Source organism: Phyllostomus hastatus, unplaced genomic scaffold (assembly GCF_019186645.2).
Source record: "Phyllostomus hastatus isolate PE091 unplaced genomic scaffold, TTU_PhHast_1.1 phas_scaffold_216, whole genome shotgun sequence".
NCBI classification, from domain to species: Eukaryota; Metazoa; Chordata; class Mammalia; order Chiroptera; family Phyllostomidae; genus Phyllostomus; species Phyllostomus hastatus.
In genome coordinates this window covers 7,291,889-7,310,634 of record NW_025334018.1, presented here as the reverse complement: position 1 = coordinate 7,310,634, position 18,746 = coordinate 7,291,889, and the positions used below count along the sequence as shown (strand labels likewise).

General features: G+C 51.3%; 2 protein-coding genes across 15 annotated transcripts in view; one reads left to right on the top strand and one right to left on the bottom strand.

Moving 5' to 3' along the window:
- Nucleotides 1-6,970, top strand: part of SETDB1 (SET domain bifurcated histone lysine methyltransferase 1) — a 29,712-nt gene extending 22,742 nt beyond the window's left edge. For all 7 annotated transcript variants that reach the window (XM_045816401.1, XM_045816403.1, XM_045816400.1 and 4 more), the window contains 8 exons: nucleotides 1,629-1,798; nucleotides 2,391-3,019; nucleotides 3,628-3,656; nucleotides 3,763-3,895; nucleotides 4,170-4,335; nucleotides 5,719-5,930; nucleotides 6,173-6,261; nucleotides 6,448-6,970. In XM_045816401.1, the coding sequence (XP_045672357.1) occupies nucleotides 1,629-1,798; nucleotides 2,391-3,019; nucleotides 3,628-3,656; nucleotides 3,763-3,895; nucleotides 4,170-4,335; nucleotides 5,719-5,930; nucleotides 6,173-6,261; nucleotides 6,448-6,565 (1,546 nt within the window). In that variant the 3' untranslated portion in view covers nucleotides 6,566-6,970. The remainder of the gene's footprint in view (nucleotides 1-1,628; nucleotides 1,799-2,390; nucleotides 3,020-3,627; nucleotides 3,657-3,762; nucleotides 3,896-4,169; nucleotides 4,336-5,718; nucleotides 5,931-6,172; nucleotides 6,262-6,447) is intronic.
- A 252-nt stretch (nucleotides 6,971-7,222) lies between these two features.
- Nucleotides 7,223-17,865, bottom strand: CERS2 (ceramide synthase 2). Of its 8 annotated transcripts, none has more exons than XM_045816407.1 (11): nucleotides 17,730-17,865; nucleotides 11,100-11,273; nucleotides 10,578-10,695; nucleotides 10,254-10,372; nucleotides 9,992-10,049; nucleotides 9,632-9,682; nucleotides 9,316-9,408; nucleotides 9,005-9,133; nucleotides 8,696-8,802; nucleotides 8,416-8,569; nucleotides 7,223-8,223 (listed from the first exon to the last, which is right to left on the bottom strand). In XM_045816407.1, exons 2-11 carry the CDS (start codon nucleotides 11,270-11,272, stop codon nucleotides 8,086-8,088), a joined length of 1,140 nt encoding a protein of 379 aa, XP_045672363.1. In that variant the 5' UTR covers nucleotide 11,273; nucleotides 17,730-17,865; the 3' UTR covers nucleotides 7,223-8,085. The 8 variants fall into 8 exon arrangements, with proteins under 8 accessions (XP_045672363.1, XP_045672369.1, XP_045672366.1 ...); XM_045816413.1 differs by lacking the exon at nucleotides 17,730-17,865 and adding an exon at nucleotides 17,366-17,494; XM_045816410.1 differs by lacking the exon at nucleotides 17,730-17,865 and adding an exon at nucleotides 17,099-17,236.
- Nucleotides 17,866-18,746: the final 881 nt, after the last annotated feature.

The following is an 18,746-nucleotide window of genomic DNA, read 5'->3' as shown; positions in this document are numbered from 1 at the left end:
TCTCCCTGCACAACTGTTCCAACCACACTGATCCTCTTCATTTCCTGGATCCAGTTCACCCAGTGTTTGCCAGCTTTCCTTGAGGGACTTTGTACATGCTGTGCCCTCCTCTTGGCATCCTCCCACTGTTCTTTGCATAGTTACCTTCTTTAACCATAGGTTTCCTCAGCTTTATTCTCACCTCAGAGAAACCTTTCCTGGTCACTCTAGAACTAGGTCATTTTCACTTTATCATTCAATCATTGAGCACCTTGTTCATGTCCTTTATAGCATCTTGGTCAGCTCCCATTTATTATATTTGTTCACTTGTTTTTGTTTTTTTCCATTAGAATGTAGCTCCATGAGGGAATGAACCTTGTCTATCTTATTTACCATTGTATCACTAGCAACTAACTTACCCAGTGCCTGGCACATAGTAACAACTCCAATTTTGTTGAATGAATGAAAGATACTCAGCATAGCTACTCTGAAAGTTTCATCTGGTGGTGATTAAACCTGAGTGCAAATTTTGGCCTCATCCCTCCCAAACTGGTCCTGTTTTATCAGCTGTAACACAGGCTCTGAACATTGCCACCCCAGGGACTAAAAGTTATTTCTTGGTAAGATGCTGGTTCTGTGTTTTGTGAAAATTCATTGAGCTGTAGAAGTGTGTACTTCTCTCTCTGAATATTATACTTGAATAATTTTTTAAGTTAAAAAATACCTTATATGCCCACTTTGAGGATAGAGAAAGAGAACGTATGTAAAGCATTGACATAATGCCAGACACAAAGTATACGTTCAATAAACAACTGCTCTTACCATCTTCGTCTGGGGGGTACGACTGATGTCATCAACCAACTGACCATACTGTTACCTTTCCAAAAGTAAATGTCCCCCTTCAATTTACATGCCAGGAACATAAGTCAAATCCTAATCACGAGCAAAGGAGATAGAGCAGAAACACTGATACTTGAAAAGATGGCAGTTTTCTCAGTATAACTTCTGTTAATGTTGATATTTGCTAGATCTGATTAACTTCAATAGTTTATTTAAAAAATAGTTGTTAAATCCCTTTAACTAGATATAGAATATGAACTCCTTAAGATTGAGATTAGAGATTATGTTTTCCACCATTTTGTCCCCAGTGTCTAGCATAGATCGTTTTAATGAATTTTCACTAAATAGAATAAAAACTTCACCAAAAAAAGAATCTAATGAACTTTAGTACCAGCTCATCCTCTTTACCCCCTTTCAGTATCTTTTATATTGGCTTCAGCGTGTGTCACTTGCCTTTATCTTATGCATCTATTTCTCGACAAGTTGACGTAGCTTATCTACTTATTTTAACGGCTCTTAATCTATGTTCACATCATAGTTGCTTGACTTTTCTCCAGGTTGGGCATCCTGGTATTCACTGTAACTGACTGTAGTGCTATAAATATCTGTATAAATCACTTTTCCCCTCCTGAATTATTTCCTTTGGCTATATTCCCAAATGAATCAAAGAGCATAGATAATTCAGTAAATCTGCTTACATAGCTGTTACCTAATACATGATGGTACCTTAAGATTTCTAACAGTTCTGTGGATTCAGTGGATGCTCTAGTGATTGTGTCATGATTGATTTTATTGTACCCTCCTCCCAGAGTTTATGAGTGTAACAAACGCTGCAAGTGTGACCCAAACATGTGCACAAACCGGTTGGTGCAACATGGACTACAGGTTCGACTCCAGCTGTTCAAGACACAGAACAAGGGCTGGGGTATCCGCTGCTTGGATGACATTGCCAAAGGTTCCTTTGTCTGTATTTATGCAGGTTGGTGATGAAAGGTTTGCTTTCTGCAGTTAGGACATGGTAGGGAATTGAATCAGTGACACGTTTGAACATTAGAATCAAATGCTTGACATGTCAACTTGGGAGCAAGAGTAGGCAGGCCAGGATTTTCTTCTGTAAAAAACACGATGAGTAAGGTGCCTATCTGGGTGGATTAGGGAGAGACAGAAGTGCTTCATAAGGACAGGAATGAAAAGGGGTGAAATTGTGGATGTGATGATTTTTCAGAGAAGGGGCGTGGTGGTAGAGTTGAGTGTATCATTTTCTTCCACATCATTCTACCCTACTACTCCACCCAGAGATCTTCGGGTGTAGCTGAGAACTGTCTTTTGATAACAAAATAAAGAGAAACAATGGGAAGGCAGAAAGGGCAAGATGTAAAACTACAGTAAGTGTCTTACACTCTCCTAGACAAGACACGAAGGAGGGGGTGTCATCAAAGAGAAGTGAGATACCACACTGGAGGCATTTTGACTTTATGTGCTGGTGGGCTAGGTGTGGTGGGATGACCCTTCTTCTTTCTAAAAAACTGGCATAATAACTCTGGAAGGCCTTTAATTCTCTTCGTTCTCAGGCAAAATTCTGACAGATGACTTTGCAGACAAGGAGGGCCTGGAAATGGGTGATGAGTACTTTGCCAACCTGGACCATATCGAGAGCGTGGAGAACTTCAAGGAAGGATATGAGAGTGATGCCCCCTGTTCCTCCGACAGCAGTGGTGTAGACTTGAAGGACCAGGAAGATGGCAACAGCGGTACAGAGGACCCCGAAGAGTCTAACGACGACAGCTCAGATGATAACTTCTGTAAGGATGAAGACTTCAGCACCAGCTCAGTGTGGCGCAGCTATGCTACCCGGCGGCAGACTCGGGGCCAGAAGGAGAATGGATTATCTGAGACAGCTTCCAAGGATTCCCGCCCCCCAGACCTTGGGCCCCCACATCTTCCTGTCCCTCTGTCAATCCCTATGGGTGGCTGCAATCCACCTTCCTCTGAAGAGACACCCAAGAACAAGGTGGCCTCGTGGTTGAGCTGCAATAGTGTCAGTGAAGGTGGCTTTGCTGACTCTGATAGCCATTCATCCTTCAAGACTTGCGACGGTGGGGAAGGCCGGCCTGGGGGAGTCAAAGTGGAAGCTGAGAAGACCTCCACCTCAGGGCTGAGCTTCAAGGATGAGGGAGACATCAAGCAGGCCAAGAAGGAGGTAAACTCGGAGAGCGCTGGGTTTTGTGTAGCTCTGGTGTGATAACAGACTCAGTGCGGTCCTGCCATGAGTCTTCACGCGCTAATTATTTACTTAATGGATATTTCTCTGCAAAACCCGATGGTTTCCCCTCCAGCCAGCACACTGCTAGTGTTTATTTAAATAAATTATTTTAAAATCAACCTGCTGGGTTGATTCATTATGATGTAAAGGCTTTATAAATAATTTTTTTAATGAAGTACTATTTCAAGTTATCTACATCATTACTACCTTCTCTGAGAGAAGAATTTTAAATATTTTTTAATGATGTTGAAACTTACCGCAATACAGGTAGTGAATCCCTTGTCCTTGTAAGACTGCCCGTGTTTTTTATGAACACTTTATGCCTTCTCTTTGGGAAGGGTTGAAGACCTCTCCCGGAGAGTTTGCTGATGAGACTGTGAATGCTGCCGTCAAGGTGCAGTCATTTCTCCACACACACCTTAGTTGAGAGGATGTATCTCTCACTGGCTAATGTCTTTGAGGTCATTTGAGATAAATCTATAAGTACTGGATTTGTTACCTAGGACCATAAAAACATTTAACCCTTCACTTGCTCTCTTTTCCAGGACCCTGATGACCGAAACAAGCTGTCAGTGTAAGTGCCTGTTTCGACCTGTTTCCAAACCTGCCTTCTCTCAAGCCTACCAAAGAAGTCAAACAGCCAATAACCCAGTTCCTCTCATTGCTTCCCCTCCCATCAGAGTTACTGAGAGCTCTCGAAATTACGGTTACAATCCTTCTCCCATGAAAACTGAAGGACTTCGTCGCCCACCTAGTAAGACTAGCATGCACCAGAGCCGACGCCTCTTGGCCTCAGCTCAGTCCCACCCTGAAGTAAGTGACCTTTCTCAGGCTGTACTGTACCCCAGCCTTCTCTTTTATTCAGAATCTGATTGAAGGAACATCCTCCTCACCTCATCAAGTCCTTCACCACAATTTCTATTAAATCTTTTCTTGCTTGCGTGGCCTTGATTTCCTGCCCCATTTTTCCCATCCAGCATGTAACCTGAGTCTTGTCTATAACCTCAGCTCCTTTCTGACTGAGTAAGAACTTAAGGGTCCCTCTCCATTTACTCTCTTCCTCTTTCTTACCCTTCTGCCTTCCCAGGATGTCCTGACTCTGTCCAGCAGCACAGAAAGTGAGGGGGAAAGTGGGACCAGCCGAAAGCCCACTGCTGGCCAGACCTCAGCCACAGCAGTTGACAGTGATGATATCCAGACCATCTCCTCTGGCTCTGAAGGCGATGACTTTGAGGACAAGAAGAACATATCTGGTAGTCTGAAAGAATTTGGGGGGTAGTTGGGAGGAACCATAGGAAAGTTGAGATTGAGGTGTTTTTTATTTTTTATTTTAATTTATTGTTTTAGACAGAGGAAGGGGGGAGAGAGAAACGTCAATTTATTGTTCCACTTATTTGTGCATTCATTGATTGCTTCTTGTATGTCTCCTGACCAGAGATTGAACCTGCAACCTTGTTATAATGGGCAATGCTGTAACCAACTGAGCTACACGGCCCAGGGCCTGTCTTTTGGTTTTTGTTGTTGTTTTTAGTGGTTAGACATTTATATACTTATCTAGCACCAAACAGTTATTATATTATTGACTGTATCCACTATACTGTACTTTATATCCCTATGACTATTTGTAACTACCAATTTGTACATGTTATCCCTTGTCTTTTTCACCCACCCCGCCGAACCCTCCACCTCCTATCTGGCAACCATCAGTTTGTTCTTTTTTCTATATCTGTGTGCTTGTTCATTTATTTTGTTCTTTTAGAGTTCTCATGTAAGTGAAATCATATGGTACTTATCTTTCTGACTTACTCCACTTAGCATAATACCCTCTAGGTCCATTCATGCTGTTGCAAATGATAGGATTTCATTCTTTTTAGGACCTAGTAATATTCCATTGTGTATATATATATTACATCTTCTCTGTCTAACGATCTATTAATGGGCACTTAAGTTGCTTTCATATTTTGACTATTGTAAATAATGCTGCAATGAACATAGGGATTGCATATATCTTTTCAAATTAGTGTTTTGTTCTTTGGATAAAGAGCCAGAAGTGGAATTGCTGGGTCATAACATACTTCTATTTTTACCTCTTTGAGGCGCCTCCAAACTGTTTTCCATAGTGGCTGCACCAAGTTACAAACCTACTGACAATGCATGAAAGTTCCCTTTTCTCCACTTCTCACCACCTGTTTATTGATTGACAGCCATTCTGACAGGTGTGAGGTGATCTCATTGTGGTTCTGATTTTCATTTCTCTGATGATTAGTGACATTGAGCACCTTTCTGTATGTCTATTGGCCAATTGGGGGTAGAGAATTTTTAAAGGAAGCTAAAGAAAAAAATGAGATCCTAAGAACTGAAACCTTTCTGTAAGGGCTCCCTGGCTCCCAGCTAAACTGTTAATATTGTTTGACATGTCTCCTTGGTGTCTTCTTTCCATTTCCCTGCTCTTCCCACAGCTCCTTTATCCAGCAGATCTAATCCTTGTCAAAAAACCTGCCATTTAGGATCTTTAAAGGCCTGAGTCCCAGTTTATTGTTATTCCTGAGCTGCAGTGCATGGAATGAAATGGGGGCAGACTATCCAGTCATGAGTTGGGATGGGATGGGTCCTGACCCGTTCTCCTTCCTGCCTAGGTCCAATGAAGCGCCAAGTGGCAGTAAAATCAACCCGAGGCTTTGCTCTTAAATCCACTCATGGTATTGCCATTAAATCAACCAACATGGCGTCTGTGGAAAAGGGGGAAAGTGCACCTGTTCGTAAGAACACACGCCAGTTCTACGACGGTGAGGAGTCTTGCTACATCATCGACGCCAAGCTTGAAGGCAACCTGGGCCGCTACCTCAATGTGAGACCCCTTTCCCCCACATCTAGATGCTAGATTATCCCATGGTCTTTAAATTTCTAGTATTTTAATGCAATTTCATAAGCCTACCTTTTCTTGTTATAAATTCTTAAAGGAGTAGCTTTTTTCAAAACTGCTGTGATGGGGAGGATCAGGTGGCATCGTTTTTCACCCAGCTTGCACTCACCCCACAAAGCTGGATTCTGTTTCCGTGGTTCTTACTGATCCTGTCCTTAAACCTACAGCACAGTTGCAGCCCCAACCTGTTTGTCCAGAATGTCTTCGTGGATACTCATGATCTTCGATTCCCTTGGGTGGCCTTCTTTGCCAGCAAGTAAGAGGCGGCCAGAAAGAGGGTGGTTGGGTAGGAAGAGAAGCCCAGGATTGGGAAGGGGCAAGGACTGTGGAAAATCTAAGGGCCCCTCCTCCATCTGTGATCCAGCGCCACCTGTACACTCTGTAAGCTCGGGCACCCAGGCTGTCTGCTGTCTTCCCATCCCACCCTTTTTTTCCTTTGTAGGAGAATCCGGGCTGGGACAGAACTTACGTGGGACTACAACTACGAGGTGGGCAGTGTGGAAGGCAAGGAGCTGCTCTGCTGCTGTGGGGCTATCGAATGCAGAGGGCGTCTTCTTTAGAGGACAGCCTTCTTCCTAACCTGAATCCTTCCTGAACTGACCCATCCCCAGAAACTGGGTCTTCCTGACTGTTGAACTGTGACCCACCCACCAGGTCTCCAGTCTAGCTACTCCCCCAGCTTCTAGTAGATAGAAATGGGGGTTCTGGACCAGGAGATCCCTTTCAATGTGGTGCTAGCAGGCAGGGTCCCTCCTCCACCCCTGAGGCACTAGGGGCAGTGAGAGGTTACCACTCTACCTGGGCCTGACATCCCCTCAGCCCTCCTGTTGCTCATCCCTCCCATCCTACATTCATTCAAGTGTCCATGCTTCTAACACACTGTATTCCTGGTGTGAGGGCTGTGTATTTACTATCCCTGGTTTGTATTGTTTCTTGAAAGTCTTTTAATAAGATGTTAAGACTAAGACTGTGATTTGATTCTCTTTCCCTTGGCCCCCATACTCCCATGTCTGGGCCTTTCAATGAGCAATCTGTTTTCTCCCATCCCTCCCAGTGGGCAACTGCCATTAATCTTGTACCTTCTCTACCTTTGCTTTTTCTTATTTGCCACATGAATTTTTTTTAATTGTTATGTAACCATGAGGAAGGCATGAGAAAGACTACCTTAGTTTTATTTAGTTGATCCCCTTCTAATTCCTAATAGTCTCAGACGCTTGTTGCCGTGTTTTACTTAATCTTTAATATATTTTAATTAAAAAAAAAAACATTAACAGTACATTTTGGTCTGAAGTGGTCCCACTGCTAAAAGGCCAGATTCTAGCTGTAATTCTGGCTTTAAAACCAAAACCCCAAATGTTTAATAAATAAAAAAATTAGAACTAGTTGCCATTCTACTCCAAACCAACTAGCCTAGGGAAAGAGGCCAGAGAAAGGCAGTAAGATCTTGGACCTGTGATTACAGGGGACAGCCGGCAGAAAAGTAACACAAAGACTGTCTGAGCAGTCCCCAGTATGGCCCCACTTTTTGGCAGAGGTAGGGTAAGGGTCATGTTTACCCTCCTACACGCAGTTCATTTGCATCTTACGAGAGAAAAGACTAAAGCCAGCTCAGCTTTGGTTTCTGGTCCAAGTTAGGGAGCTTAGAAAGGTGAGCCTTGGTCCAACTTTGGCAGAATGAGGCCCACAAATGGGACAGTAAGGCACGACCCTGGCTCTGGAGGTCAGGGGGTCAAAGGCAAACAGCTAGGGCCAAATTCTGAAGGATAAGGAATGTGAGTTGTAATCCCCACCCCTAGAGCTGAGGAAGGGTCTTGAAAGCAACAAAGGACAAGGTGGGAAATAAAACTGTGCCCCCCCACCCCCGTGACAATATCACCAACCCTCCCCCAGGTAGAGACGTGGGGATAGGTTGGTCAGGATTTGGTTTAAAGGCAACTGGGTGACAAGCAGGGGGTGGGGACAGAGAGAAGAACTCTCTTCTGGCTTTCTCCTTTTTCTCCAGAGCTTAAAGTGGCCCTATGGGGGGGGGGACAGTTCCTTGGCTTTACACATTAATCCGAGGGGTGGCAGGGACAGTGGTTCAGTCATTCTTACGATGGTTGTTGAGGATGGGGTGGCCATTGGCTAGGGCCCGGCTCTTTGCTCCTCCGCCAAATGCAGCCTCTTCCCCCTCTGAGCTCTCTGTTTCTTCTCGGTCACTGCGTTCATCTTCTACCTGCTGTGGAACGGGATAAGGAGGTTTACTTGATGTCCTCAAACCTCTTTAAGTATTGTCTCTCTGTGTGGGCTTGTTCCAGCTGTTCCCACAGCCCCTCAGGAGGTTTTTAGAGGGTTGCTGGTGTAGGAGGGAATTTGGGCAGTTTCTAGAGTTGAAAGTAGTAAGACCTACAAATGGGGAGTGAGCTTTCACCTTTCCAGTTATGAACTTGTGGGCCATGCGCAAAATGAGGTAGGCCCAGAAGATATGCAGCATCTGTAGCACTCCCATCATGGAGTTAAAGAAGTAATAGCCAAAGAAGGCAGGATAGAGCTCCAGCGGGTACACCACGGTGCAGTGCAGGATCCTGGGGACGGGAAGGGAGAGGCCGTTGTAAACACAGAAAAGAAGGGGTTAAGATGGAGGATAGATAAATGGAGGGAGGCAAGACTCCTGATTTCATGAGAAAAGTACAGTCTGGTCTCCTACTCACCAGAACGGCAGGATGACCAGTCGGGTGATGATGAAGACGATGGCAAAGACGATGAAGATGTTGTTGCAGGTGTTTTTCCATCCCGCATAGTTAAACATCTTGGCTGACTGCATAGACAGCCCCCATCTGTCATCATGGGCTCCTGACTCTCCCGTACACATTCACATGTACACCCCAGTTACCACACTGGCTCTGTGCCCCCAACTCCTAGGTCCCAGGAATGTCACACACACCCCACAAACCCCAAAGGATAGAGGGACAGGAGAACTGCACCAGGGTCTCTGGGTGTAAATGCCCAGAAAGCCTGACCTCTAGCAGATAGTCGGAAGAATCATGCAGAGCCATGATGAGAGTCCCTGCTCGGATGTAATTGGCAAACCAGGAGAAGCTGATGAGAATGATAGTGGCCACGTGGTGGATGATCTGTTCCTTGAAATCCTGCAGAAAAGACGTAGGCTCCAGGGGACTTTTTCCTGTTCCCGAGCTCCTCCTACTCCTGCCCCTCACCTTTAGTTCCCCATATCCCACAGCTCCACCCAAAGCACCCACAAATCAAAGAGCAGACTTCAGCACAGTTTCGTCTGGGCTTCTAGACTTAATAGCACAGGCCCTTGACCCACCTTTCGCTTAACATCAGAGGCGATGCTGAAGAGCAGGGACCAGTAGAAAGAAAGCTCAATCATGTAGTACCAGTACTGAGAAGGGATGGTGCTCTGGGGGAGAGAATGGGAAATGAGGCAAGGCGCCCCAGAGTGACTGGACTCAAGAGTCACAGCTTTCCAAAGCAGCCCTTCTGGCCTCTGAGATCGTTCAGCACCATGACTGCAGTCCCTCCTGCCTGGTGCTCCAGAGATGGTCTCTTCGTGCATCCTAGTCCTATGCTACATTGATTCTCCTCATCACCCCTTATAAGGAAACCAGGGCCCCTTCTCATACCTGTATGGGGTATCCCTCCCAAACTTTCTTCATGTCATAGAACCAGGGTTTCTGCAAAGAGATGGTGAGAGGTTAAAAGAGGCTGGTTGTGGCTCAGCGGGTTGAGCGCCAGCCTGTAAACCAAGTCACTGGTTTGACTCCCAAGTCAGGGCACATGCCTGGGTTGTGGGCCAGGTCCCCAGTTAGGAGTGTGCAAGAGGCAACTGATTCATGTTTCTCTTGCACATCACTGATGTTTCTCTTCCTCCCTCCCTTCCCCTCTCTCTAAAAATCTTTTTTTTTAAAGAGGCACCCAGATTCTGTGGCCTCCCCGCACCTTGCCATAGAACCTACTCCCACATCCCAATAATCCCCACTCACATCCACAATGACAGCCATGCCAGCAATGAAAGCAATCAGGTAAAATGTGAATCTCCAGCTGGAAGAGAAAGTGGAAATGGCTAGAACAGGGGGGTGGGAGAAAGGTACAACCCTCCGAGTACCCCAGAGACCTTCAGGAATGTCTAGACAACCATACCGATCTGACCTGGGTGAAATCTCACCCTGCATACAGCCATTGCCCACCCTACCCAGCAAGGTACATCAGACCTTCCTCTGCTTCTCGTGCTCCAACCTCCCCTACCAGGCTTCTCGGAACTTCTTGAGGAGACTGGGCCGGTCCTGGTTGCGGCGGCGGCGGAACCATCGCTCTACCTGGCGGCCAGAGAGCCCACTCTGCCGGGACAACTGCTCTACCTCCACCTGGGTGTAGTGAAGAAGCCCATTGCACTTTGCTTCGGAACTCAGCAGTGCCCGACACTGTCTCACCCGCTCCCAGTGACAAGCTCGTAGTATGTCTGTAGCGCTGCTTTCCTGTTTCTTCACCCACCAGAGCTGATATTCCAACCCATCCCTTTTCCCTCCCACAAGAACTCGGTAACTTTTCAAGCAGATCTGCAGCTCATACCTGTTTAGGATGCTTGCCGCTGGTCAGGTAAAAATGCTCCAAGGTGGGGTTGGGAGGAGCCCGCAGCCGAGTTTTCTCCTTTACATTCAGGAGGGCAGCCAGTGGTGTAGCCACGTAACTGAGGAAGGGACATGAGTGAGAAGTGTCTGGCTCTCTTGAAGCACCTCACTCGGTGTCTTGGTAGCCCCTAAGCTGGGAGGGGAGAGGACTGCAAGCTCAGGCTTTACTCCGGCCTCAGTTTCCTGGCAGTCCCCTCTCTGGCCTCCTTGAGCTGCTCAGAGCTGACAAAGCTGCCTGTGTTTACAAGTGGCCAGGCAGAGTGGAGGGTGAGAACAAATAACCATTGACAGAAAGGGCCAGGGGGTGCTGAGCCCTCAGGAAGACAATGCTGCCTTCAGTGGGGGACACAGTAGGCAGGGACCTGGGTGGCCAAAACACCAGGGTCTAGGGCCAATTAAACAGCAAGACACACACTTGAAGTGGGCAGCCAGGGAAGGCATGCGGGTAGGCGAGTATGCTCACAGCTCAAAAAAGTGTCGAATGATGAGGAAGAGCAAGGCCAGGGGTAGTGTGATGTAGAGGTCTGAGGCTTTGGCGTAGATGCGTCCATCTCGGTCTTCTAGATCAGCCCAGGTTAAGTTCACAGGCAGCCACAGCCGCTCCCACCAGAAGTAGTCATACAAGGTCTGGAGCATCCTACGGGGGGTGGGAGGGGGATAGAGGGCGTCAAAGGGGACAGCCACCAGGGAGAGAGAGGTAAGTTTTCATGGTTTAACAAAAGGGGCAGAGGGCAGAGACTCAGTCCCAGGCTCAGGTCCTGGAATGTTGAGCTGAGCCTGGACAAACCATTTTCCTCATCTGTAATGGCCTTCCTATCATTTACCATTTACACCAACTGAAGGTGATGCTGACACCCCCGCCCCCAGGAAGTCCTGATAGCCTAGAATTAACAGTCCATTTTCCTATCATTTTGCTGTCCAAGCATGGAGGACAGGCAGGATCTGGTCTTAGAAGCCACAATCTTAAAGTCAGAGGCACCGCCCTACCCCTAACTCTCCAGTCTCTCAGGCAAACAACAACTGCAGGCTTCTTTGCTGGGGAAGTTCAAAACCAGATTCTAGGCCTGGAGCAAACCCTCCCTTCTCCTTTCCTACAACCCATGGTTCCTAGGGAAAATTAAGAGGCCAGAGTAAAGCAAAATTATGTTCCCAAATGGGCTGAGCTCTAGGACAATCAGTGGACTACTGCACACAAAATTAATACCCACGCCAAACTGCCCAATTCCTACACATAAAGCAGGAGGGTCATTTCAGAAACAATATGGCCCTGGCTGGTGTAGCTCAGTAGAAGGAGCACCAGCCTGCAAACCAAAGGATCTCCAGTTCGATTCCCAGCCAGGGCACATGCCTGGGTTGTGGGCCAGGTCCCCAGTAGGGGCTACATGAAAGACAACCACACAGTGATGTTTGTCTCCCTTTCTCCCTTCCTTCCCCTCTCTCTAAAAATAAATACATCTTTAAAAAAAAAGAAAAGAAACAAAGTGAAGACAAAGCTGCAGAGAGTCAAGGACTGGAGAATAGAGAATGGAGACAGCAAGCCAAAGTGGTGGGGTTAGAAGCTATTGCTTATTAAGGTTCACCTGAAAAAAAAACTCATCTGCAGAGGAACACCTGTCACAATACCCTCAGCTCAGGAAGAGCTGCTGCTTTCCCAACCTCCCCTCCCCTCCACTGAAAAAGAAAGGTGCAGCTCAGTGGGCTGGGCGTCATCCAGCAAACTGAAAAGTCACCAATTCAATTCTCATTCAGGGCACATGCCTGGGTTGGGGGCTAGCCTCCCAGCTGAGGGTGTGTGAGAGACAACCAATTGATGTCTCCCTCCCACATAAATGATTCTCTCCCTCTCTCCCTCCCCCCTCTCTCTAAAAGTAAACAAAATCTTTAAAAGAAAGAAAGAGAGAAAGGTAGTGGCTGGAAGAGGCATAGTGACCACTTGGGCACTCGAATGAGGAAGGAAATGGCCCGTGGCCCATGAGGGGCAGCAGCTGCTTGGAGCTGAGAGAAGCAATGAGATGGTCCTGAAGAGTCAGTGATGCTGGAACCAGCACAACACCTGGCGGTCTTGGGACTCAGCAGTGAACACCCCTTGGTGACAAGGGCAATACTTTCCAGGCTCCCGACCCCTCATCCAGGAGAGGTGGCAGTGTTCAGGCTGTCTTGAGACTAAAAGCTGACACAGAAGGCAGGTGGCTGTGTGTCGCCCCCATCCCCACCAAGGAGGAAGGAGAGAGTGGGGACACTGTCCTCCACTGTGAACTCGAGACCAGTGGGTGCCCCTGGCAGAAGAGTGATCAGACAGGTCACAGCTGAGCTGAGCTGGGCTGGTCCTCTCGCCCCTCCTCTCACAGCTCCACCCCCACCCACGACAGAAGCACTTGCGAAATCCCTCTCAGCCTGTCACGGGTCAGTATTCCAGCTCAAGGACTTTACCCCCTTGTCCCCACTCTGGGATGAAATCAGAGGTCAGCACTGACAACGGAGCTTCAGCTCCACCTTCCCCCAATACCACACCGTGCGCATGCACACACATGTACAGACACACACACACACACACACACACACACATTCCAGGCCTCAGCTCGAGAGGGCACTGCCCCTTCCAACTCACCTTAGTCAGAATAAATATTTAATTAGTTAAAGAGATGGGAAGTCTTTTGAACTGAATAAAATTAAACATAATCATCCACAGTAGAACCGGTCCCACACAACCATGTGCACGCGCGCGTGCACACACACACACACTTTTTCCCCAGGAACAGCGGTAGAAAACAGCAGAGAAGGGACAAGACAGAACGCCGACATGGAGGCACCTCTGGCTCTTCCTTCCCACTTCTGTGCTTGGCCGGACTGGAGGTGGGGAGAATACCGGGCCCAGTCACCTGACTCATGTGTATCTTGGAGCCCAACTTTGTTCTCTGCTGAGATCTAAAGCCAAGGGTACAGACAGGCCTAGATGTTGGGCCCCATCCCCACACTGGTCAGTGGAGACTGGCAGGGAAGTTTCTCTTAACAGGGACATTTTTGAGGACTAAATGTTCAGAGGGGTGGGGGAAGGGTGCGTGGAGCCCCTCGCCCTGACTCCTGTGGCTGGGGAAGGTCTGCTGCTGGTCTGATTCCTACAAAGAAAGTGAGGAGCTGGGGAGGCAGGCAAAGCAAGTGTCAGGAAGTGGTCAAGGACAAGTGCCTGGACGGTGCAACTGTTTTAACCCCAGGAAAAGATATACCTGTCTCCTGCCAGCTCCCTGCAGAAAGACAGGTGTGAGCTGTGAACAAGAAAGCAGGTGTGTCAGGCGTCCAGAAACGCAGACTGATGGGGGCTCGCCCGCACCTGGGCTTCAGGCTCTCTGTGACCACAGCCTTCCCTCGCTGCCCAGTCCTTCCACTAGCAGAGGGGTACTACCCCCTACTCCCTGCCCGGACCTGGCCCAGCAGGGACAGACACCAGATTCAGCAAGGTCAGGGCTTCTAACTCAACATGGGGAGGGCGAGGAGACAACAGGGGCTCCCAGTGGGCCTCGAGGTGGCGGCCTCAGAGGCTTCTTGGCACCAGCACCCCAAGCCAAGCAAAGGATCCCATAAACAAAAGGCCAGGGCAAGAAAGGGCGATGGGTCCTGGGGATAGGGAGACGACCTGCTTTTCCAGGCCCCACTGGCCTACACGGCAATTCCTTGATTTTCTGGCAGAGAAAACTCACACCTACAGATGTTTTTCCACTCACAGAATTCACTCCCCTTACACACAGGAAGAGACGATAGGTTGTGTGTGCATGTGTGTGTGTGTGTGTGTGTCTCTCTCTCACACACACACCTGCCTTAGAGACACAGACACCACTTTCTGAGCCACAGGCCAGCTGGACAGGGGCCAGCAGAGCAGGGATTTCATGGGCATTGGGTTACCAGGAACTTGAGCTCGGCTCAGCCCGGTCCCCACCCTTTGCCCCAACTCCGACTGACCCCTTCCACACCTGCACAGATGGATGCAAAGGGACAGGGGGTCCCAATGGGGACTTGGAAAGCCAGAGGGCCGGGAGGGCAGAAGTGTGAGTCTGTGAGAAAGGGACCTCAGAGACCCAGCATAGGGACAGTCCCACTGGCTCTCAGAGCATGGAAGAGTGACTGAGGAAAATATAATAGGAGCAGCCAGTGAGGAAGGAGTGACAGAGGGTCCCACACCAAAGCTTGAGGAACTACAAAAAAAAAAAAAAAAAAAAGTGGAAGAGGACCTGAATAATTTTCCTTGTTGAAAATTTTCGGGCACGAACTACAAGGCTGCGAGCAATGGATGAAGCCAGGAAGAGGTGTCACAGCTCCAGGCTGCAGTACAGGCCCCCAAATCTACCTTATCTGGGCTATCCCACCAGGAGCCCCGGCACACACAATACTGCTCGAGACTACAGCCCCCGAGGGTGGGGAGAGGCCAACAGGTTGAAGAGGCAGATGAGACGCAGTGCTGAAGGAGGGCACAGTAAAGGATCGGCCAGCCTGTGGCCAGTGACATGGGACAAGGAGGCCCTCCCTCCCAGGGGGGAAGCTGGCCAGAGGCCCCAGTGAAGGGAGTGCATTGTGAAGCACTAAGGGAGACAAGAAACGCTCTTGAAAACACAGAGCGGTGCAGGTCACTGCGTGACTAGGGCCAGGCCCTGAGGGACGAGGCTGCAGAGCAGTCCTTATCTCTAGGAGCCCCATCACAACTGCCGTCAGCCACCTAAGCTCAGGTCCGGTTGGAGGTCCGGAGATCCGCAAACACATGTGGGGTGATTGCCTGCGGGAGGCCTTCCCGGCCTGACTCCGGGAGGAGGGCTCACTCCCTGCCTCGGCATCCTCAGAACCCCCTGACTGGGGCCTGGCACCTCAGGTGTCTGCAATCTGGTCGGGGTGAGAGAGAAACCCCCGAGCTCGGGCCAAAGATTCGCGCAGCACACCTGTCATTAACCTACTTGCCAGGGAACCTCAGGGCCAATATAATTAGCAAGATGCGGCAGAGAAAACCAGTTTCCCCAGCAGGTCTCCCTCCACCCCGGCCACACACACCCCATAACGGTTTAGGAGCCTTACCCTTGGGGGGCCGGACAGTCTCAGAGCCACTCCTTCCTGTTTCCCGTTAAGCACATGGACGCTCTGACCGCCCTCCCGGAGTGGCCGCAGCGCTCCGGGGAGACGAAAAAGGAGCAAGCCCCTCCTCCCCTCCCACTCCCCCGGCGGGGGTCGCTCGGGCCCGGGGCGACGCCGCGGGCCCCCGGCCGGCCCGGGGCTCTCGCGCAAACGGTCTCCAGACCTTGCCGGTCCGCACAAAGGGGCGCCCGGGGCTCGGGCCCGCCGCGAGCAGCCCCGCGGCCCCATCTCCCGGCCCCTACCTGTTGCCCGGGAGGGCCTCCCCGCGCTCGGGGCGGCGCGTCCGGGGACGCCGGGAACGTCGAGGCGCCCCGGCCCGCCTTCCCGCAGGCCCGCCGCCATGAGCGCGCCCCGCGGAGGCCCGAGCCCTCGGCCGCCCTGCCCGGCCGCCCCGGTCGCCTTCTCCGCGCGGCCCCCGCTCCCGCCCCGGCCGGGCCTCTCCGCGGAGCTGCGTCGGGCGGCCCCCACGTCGCCCAACTTCTCGGCGCCCGCCCCACCCCACCCCTGCGCGCGGGGCGCCGGGCCCCCGGGCCGGGGTCCCCACTCACTCGGCGGCGGCGGCGGCGCGGAGCTGGGCGGGCCGGGAGCCGCTGCTCCGTGTCTCCTCTCGTCCGAGCCCCGGGCCCCTCCGGACTGGCTCGGCCCGTCCTCTCCTCCCCCTTCCGCCCGCCCGCCCGCCGCTCCCTCCCTCCTTCCTCCTCCTCCCGCCGCCCGCCGAACCCAGCTGAGCCGAGGCCGAGCCCAACCTGGGAGAGAAAGGCCGCGAGCCGCCCGGGAGCCGGGAGACTGGGCGTGGGCCTGCGGCCCGGCCGCGGGAGGGGAGAGGAGGGCGGGCGCGGGCCGGGCCGGGGCCGGAGCCCCCGGGGAGCGGTCCCCGGGGAGGGGAGGCAGTGCGGGCTCCTCCAGCCGGTGTGTCTCCCTTGGGGGTGCGCCGTAGCCCTCGGGGACCCCGCACCAGACCCGCGAGGTGCCCGGGAATCAGGGGCGCGGAGAGGCAGTGACGCTGCCCCCCCACAGCCCGCCCCCAAATTCGGCCAGAGCCCTCAGCCCGGCCGCGGCCCCCGCACCCTCTGCCGCGCTTCCCACCGCCAGCCGCTCTGCGCAGCGGCGGGACCAGGGCGTCTGGGCTCCCGGCGGGCGCAGCCCGGGGGCTCCCTGCCCGAGTGCCGTGCGCCCTGTGCGCCCTGGCCGAGCGCCCCTCCAGGCCCACCCAGGCAGCCGGCCCGGGCGACTCCACCGCCCTTCCCACGCGAGCCCGCGAGCCCCAGGGCGTCCCCACGCCATCGGCGCCGTAAAACCCACGACGCTAACCCCCGGGAGCTGTGCAGCCTCCCCGGGCAGCACACGTACTCTCCTGGTAGTCTCTGAAAGAGCCAGCCCCCTACTTCTGTTTTGCAAAATGCACTCCAGTTTTCGATCTACATCACATATCCGTGTTCAAAATCACATTCAAATACGTTTTTCGCTTAACCGGGTAAAATCGATATTTCAGGAAGATGCAACATGTTTATCCTAGAAAACTGTCCTTGACTCCGAACGTGGACAGCACGACAAGGGCGTTCGAGGGTTTGTTTAGAGAGCTGCAACCGACTCCGGGTACAGGTCACAATTTTTTACCTTGATGAAACGTCGGCGTTTTGATACTGTCACAGCTAAAACCTCTGACAGCGGCTTGTTGCCTGGTTTATCTAATCAAGTTCAGGTGCTCTGACAGTTCCTTTAGGAAGCAGTGTCACAGCGCCCCTCCTCCACACACACACACTCACGCATCCAGTTTTAGAGCTGGGACCTCACCGTACGCTCTTTCTGGAGAGGCAGAGAGGCAGAGGCCGCCTGATTTCCAACCTGCTTGTTCATTCGCTCTTTGCAGTGGGACCCCAGCCCGGGCCCACCTCCTGAGAAACGAGACGTGTTGGCCCACCCCCTGGCCCATCTCCCCGTAAAGCAGCCCAGGGGACTCCGGCCTGTTTTAGCTCCAGACCTGCCAGCTCCCAGCGGCGACTCCTCCAGCCCAGTTTTCCTTTGCTCCCGTCTGAACACCTCCCTTATTAGCAAATCTTATATCTTTGGACCCTTTGGTAACCCCTCCTCCCTCAGCCTGCCAATTCCCAAGTTCCCTCGGCCCTTCCTGAGTGCCCTCCTCAGAGTCCTCCTCGCCCACACGTCCCGTCCCGTCCACACGCCCTTTCCCAGCAGGCTTCCAGCATCTCCTCCCAGGGCCACAGCTAACCTTGGGTCCCTCTCTCATCCCTCCCCACACTTCGGTCCTACTTGGCTCCCTTCTTTTAGCTTCTGAACCCTTTCCTCAGGCAGTTTTTCTAGATGCCAGACTTTCCCAAGGTCCCCACCAGACTTTTAAAAGGATTCCCCTGACCTGCAGGACTGAAGACCAGTCAACTTTTTTTAAGATAGCCATGGGGAGGGGAAGTTTGGGGGCGAATGTTAGATTGCCAAGGCCTGAGAAATAAAGATAAGAGGGTGTGTCGCCCTTCCCCCAGGAGACAAAAGAGAAAGTGGACGGAGAAAACCCAGCCGCAGGCAGCATAAGAATGATGCTGCCAGTTCTGTCAGCAGAACTGGGACACGTGCTAACACACAGGCCCTGGCTGGACGAGGAGATTTTGACCACCACCCTTCTGACCCATCCCCCACTGTCCCTGGCTGGCATAGCCACACCCACAATGCCCCAAGCTGCCTGCCTTGACTGACTCACTTCCTCCACAGGGCTGCTGAGGTGTCCCAGAGGCAGAGGACACCACCCCACCACCCAGCCTTCAGGCTGGGATTAGGTATCTGGGCCAGGCTTCTGGAACTGGAGAAGACCTGACCTCAGGTGTGGAGAGTGGGTCTTCCCAGATAAGATAAGGCTGCAGGTGCAACACAGAAGCCTGTGTGGATCAAGGAGCAGAGCTTGGCTAGTACAGCAGCAGGGGGATTCCAGTGCCAGGAATTCTGGGGAGAAAAAATTGCCAGGAGAAATTTCTCTGTATTCTGGAAT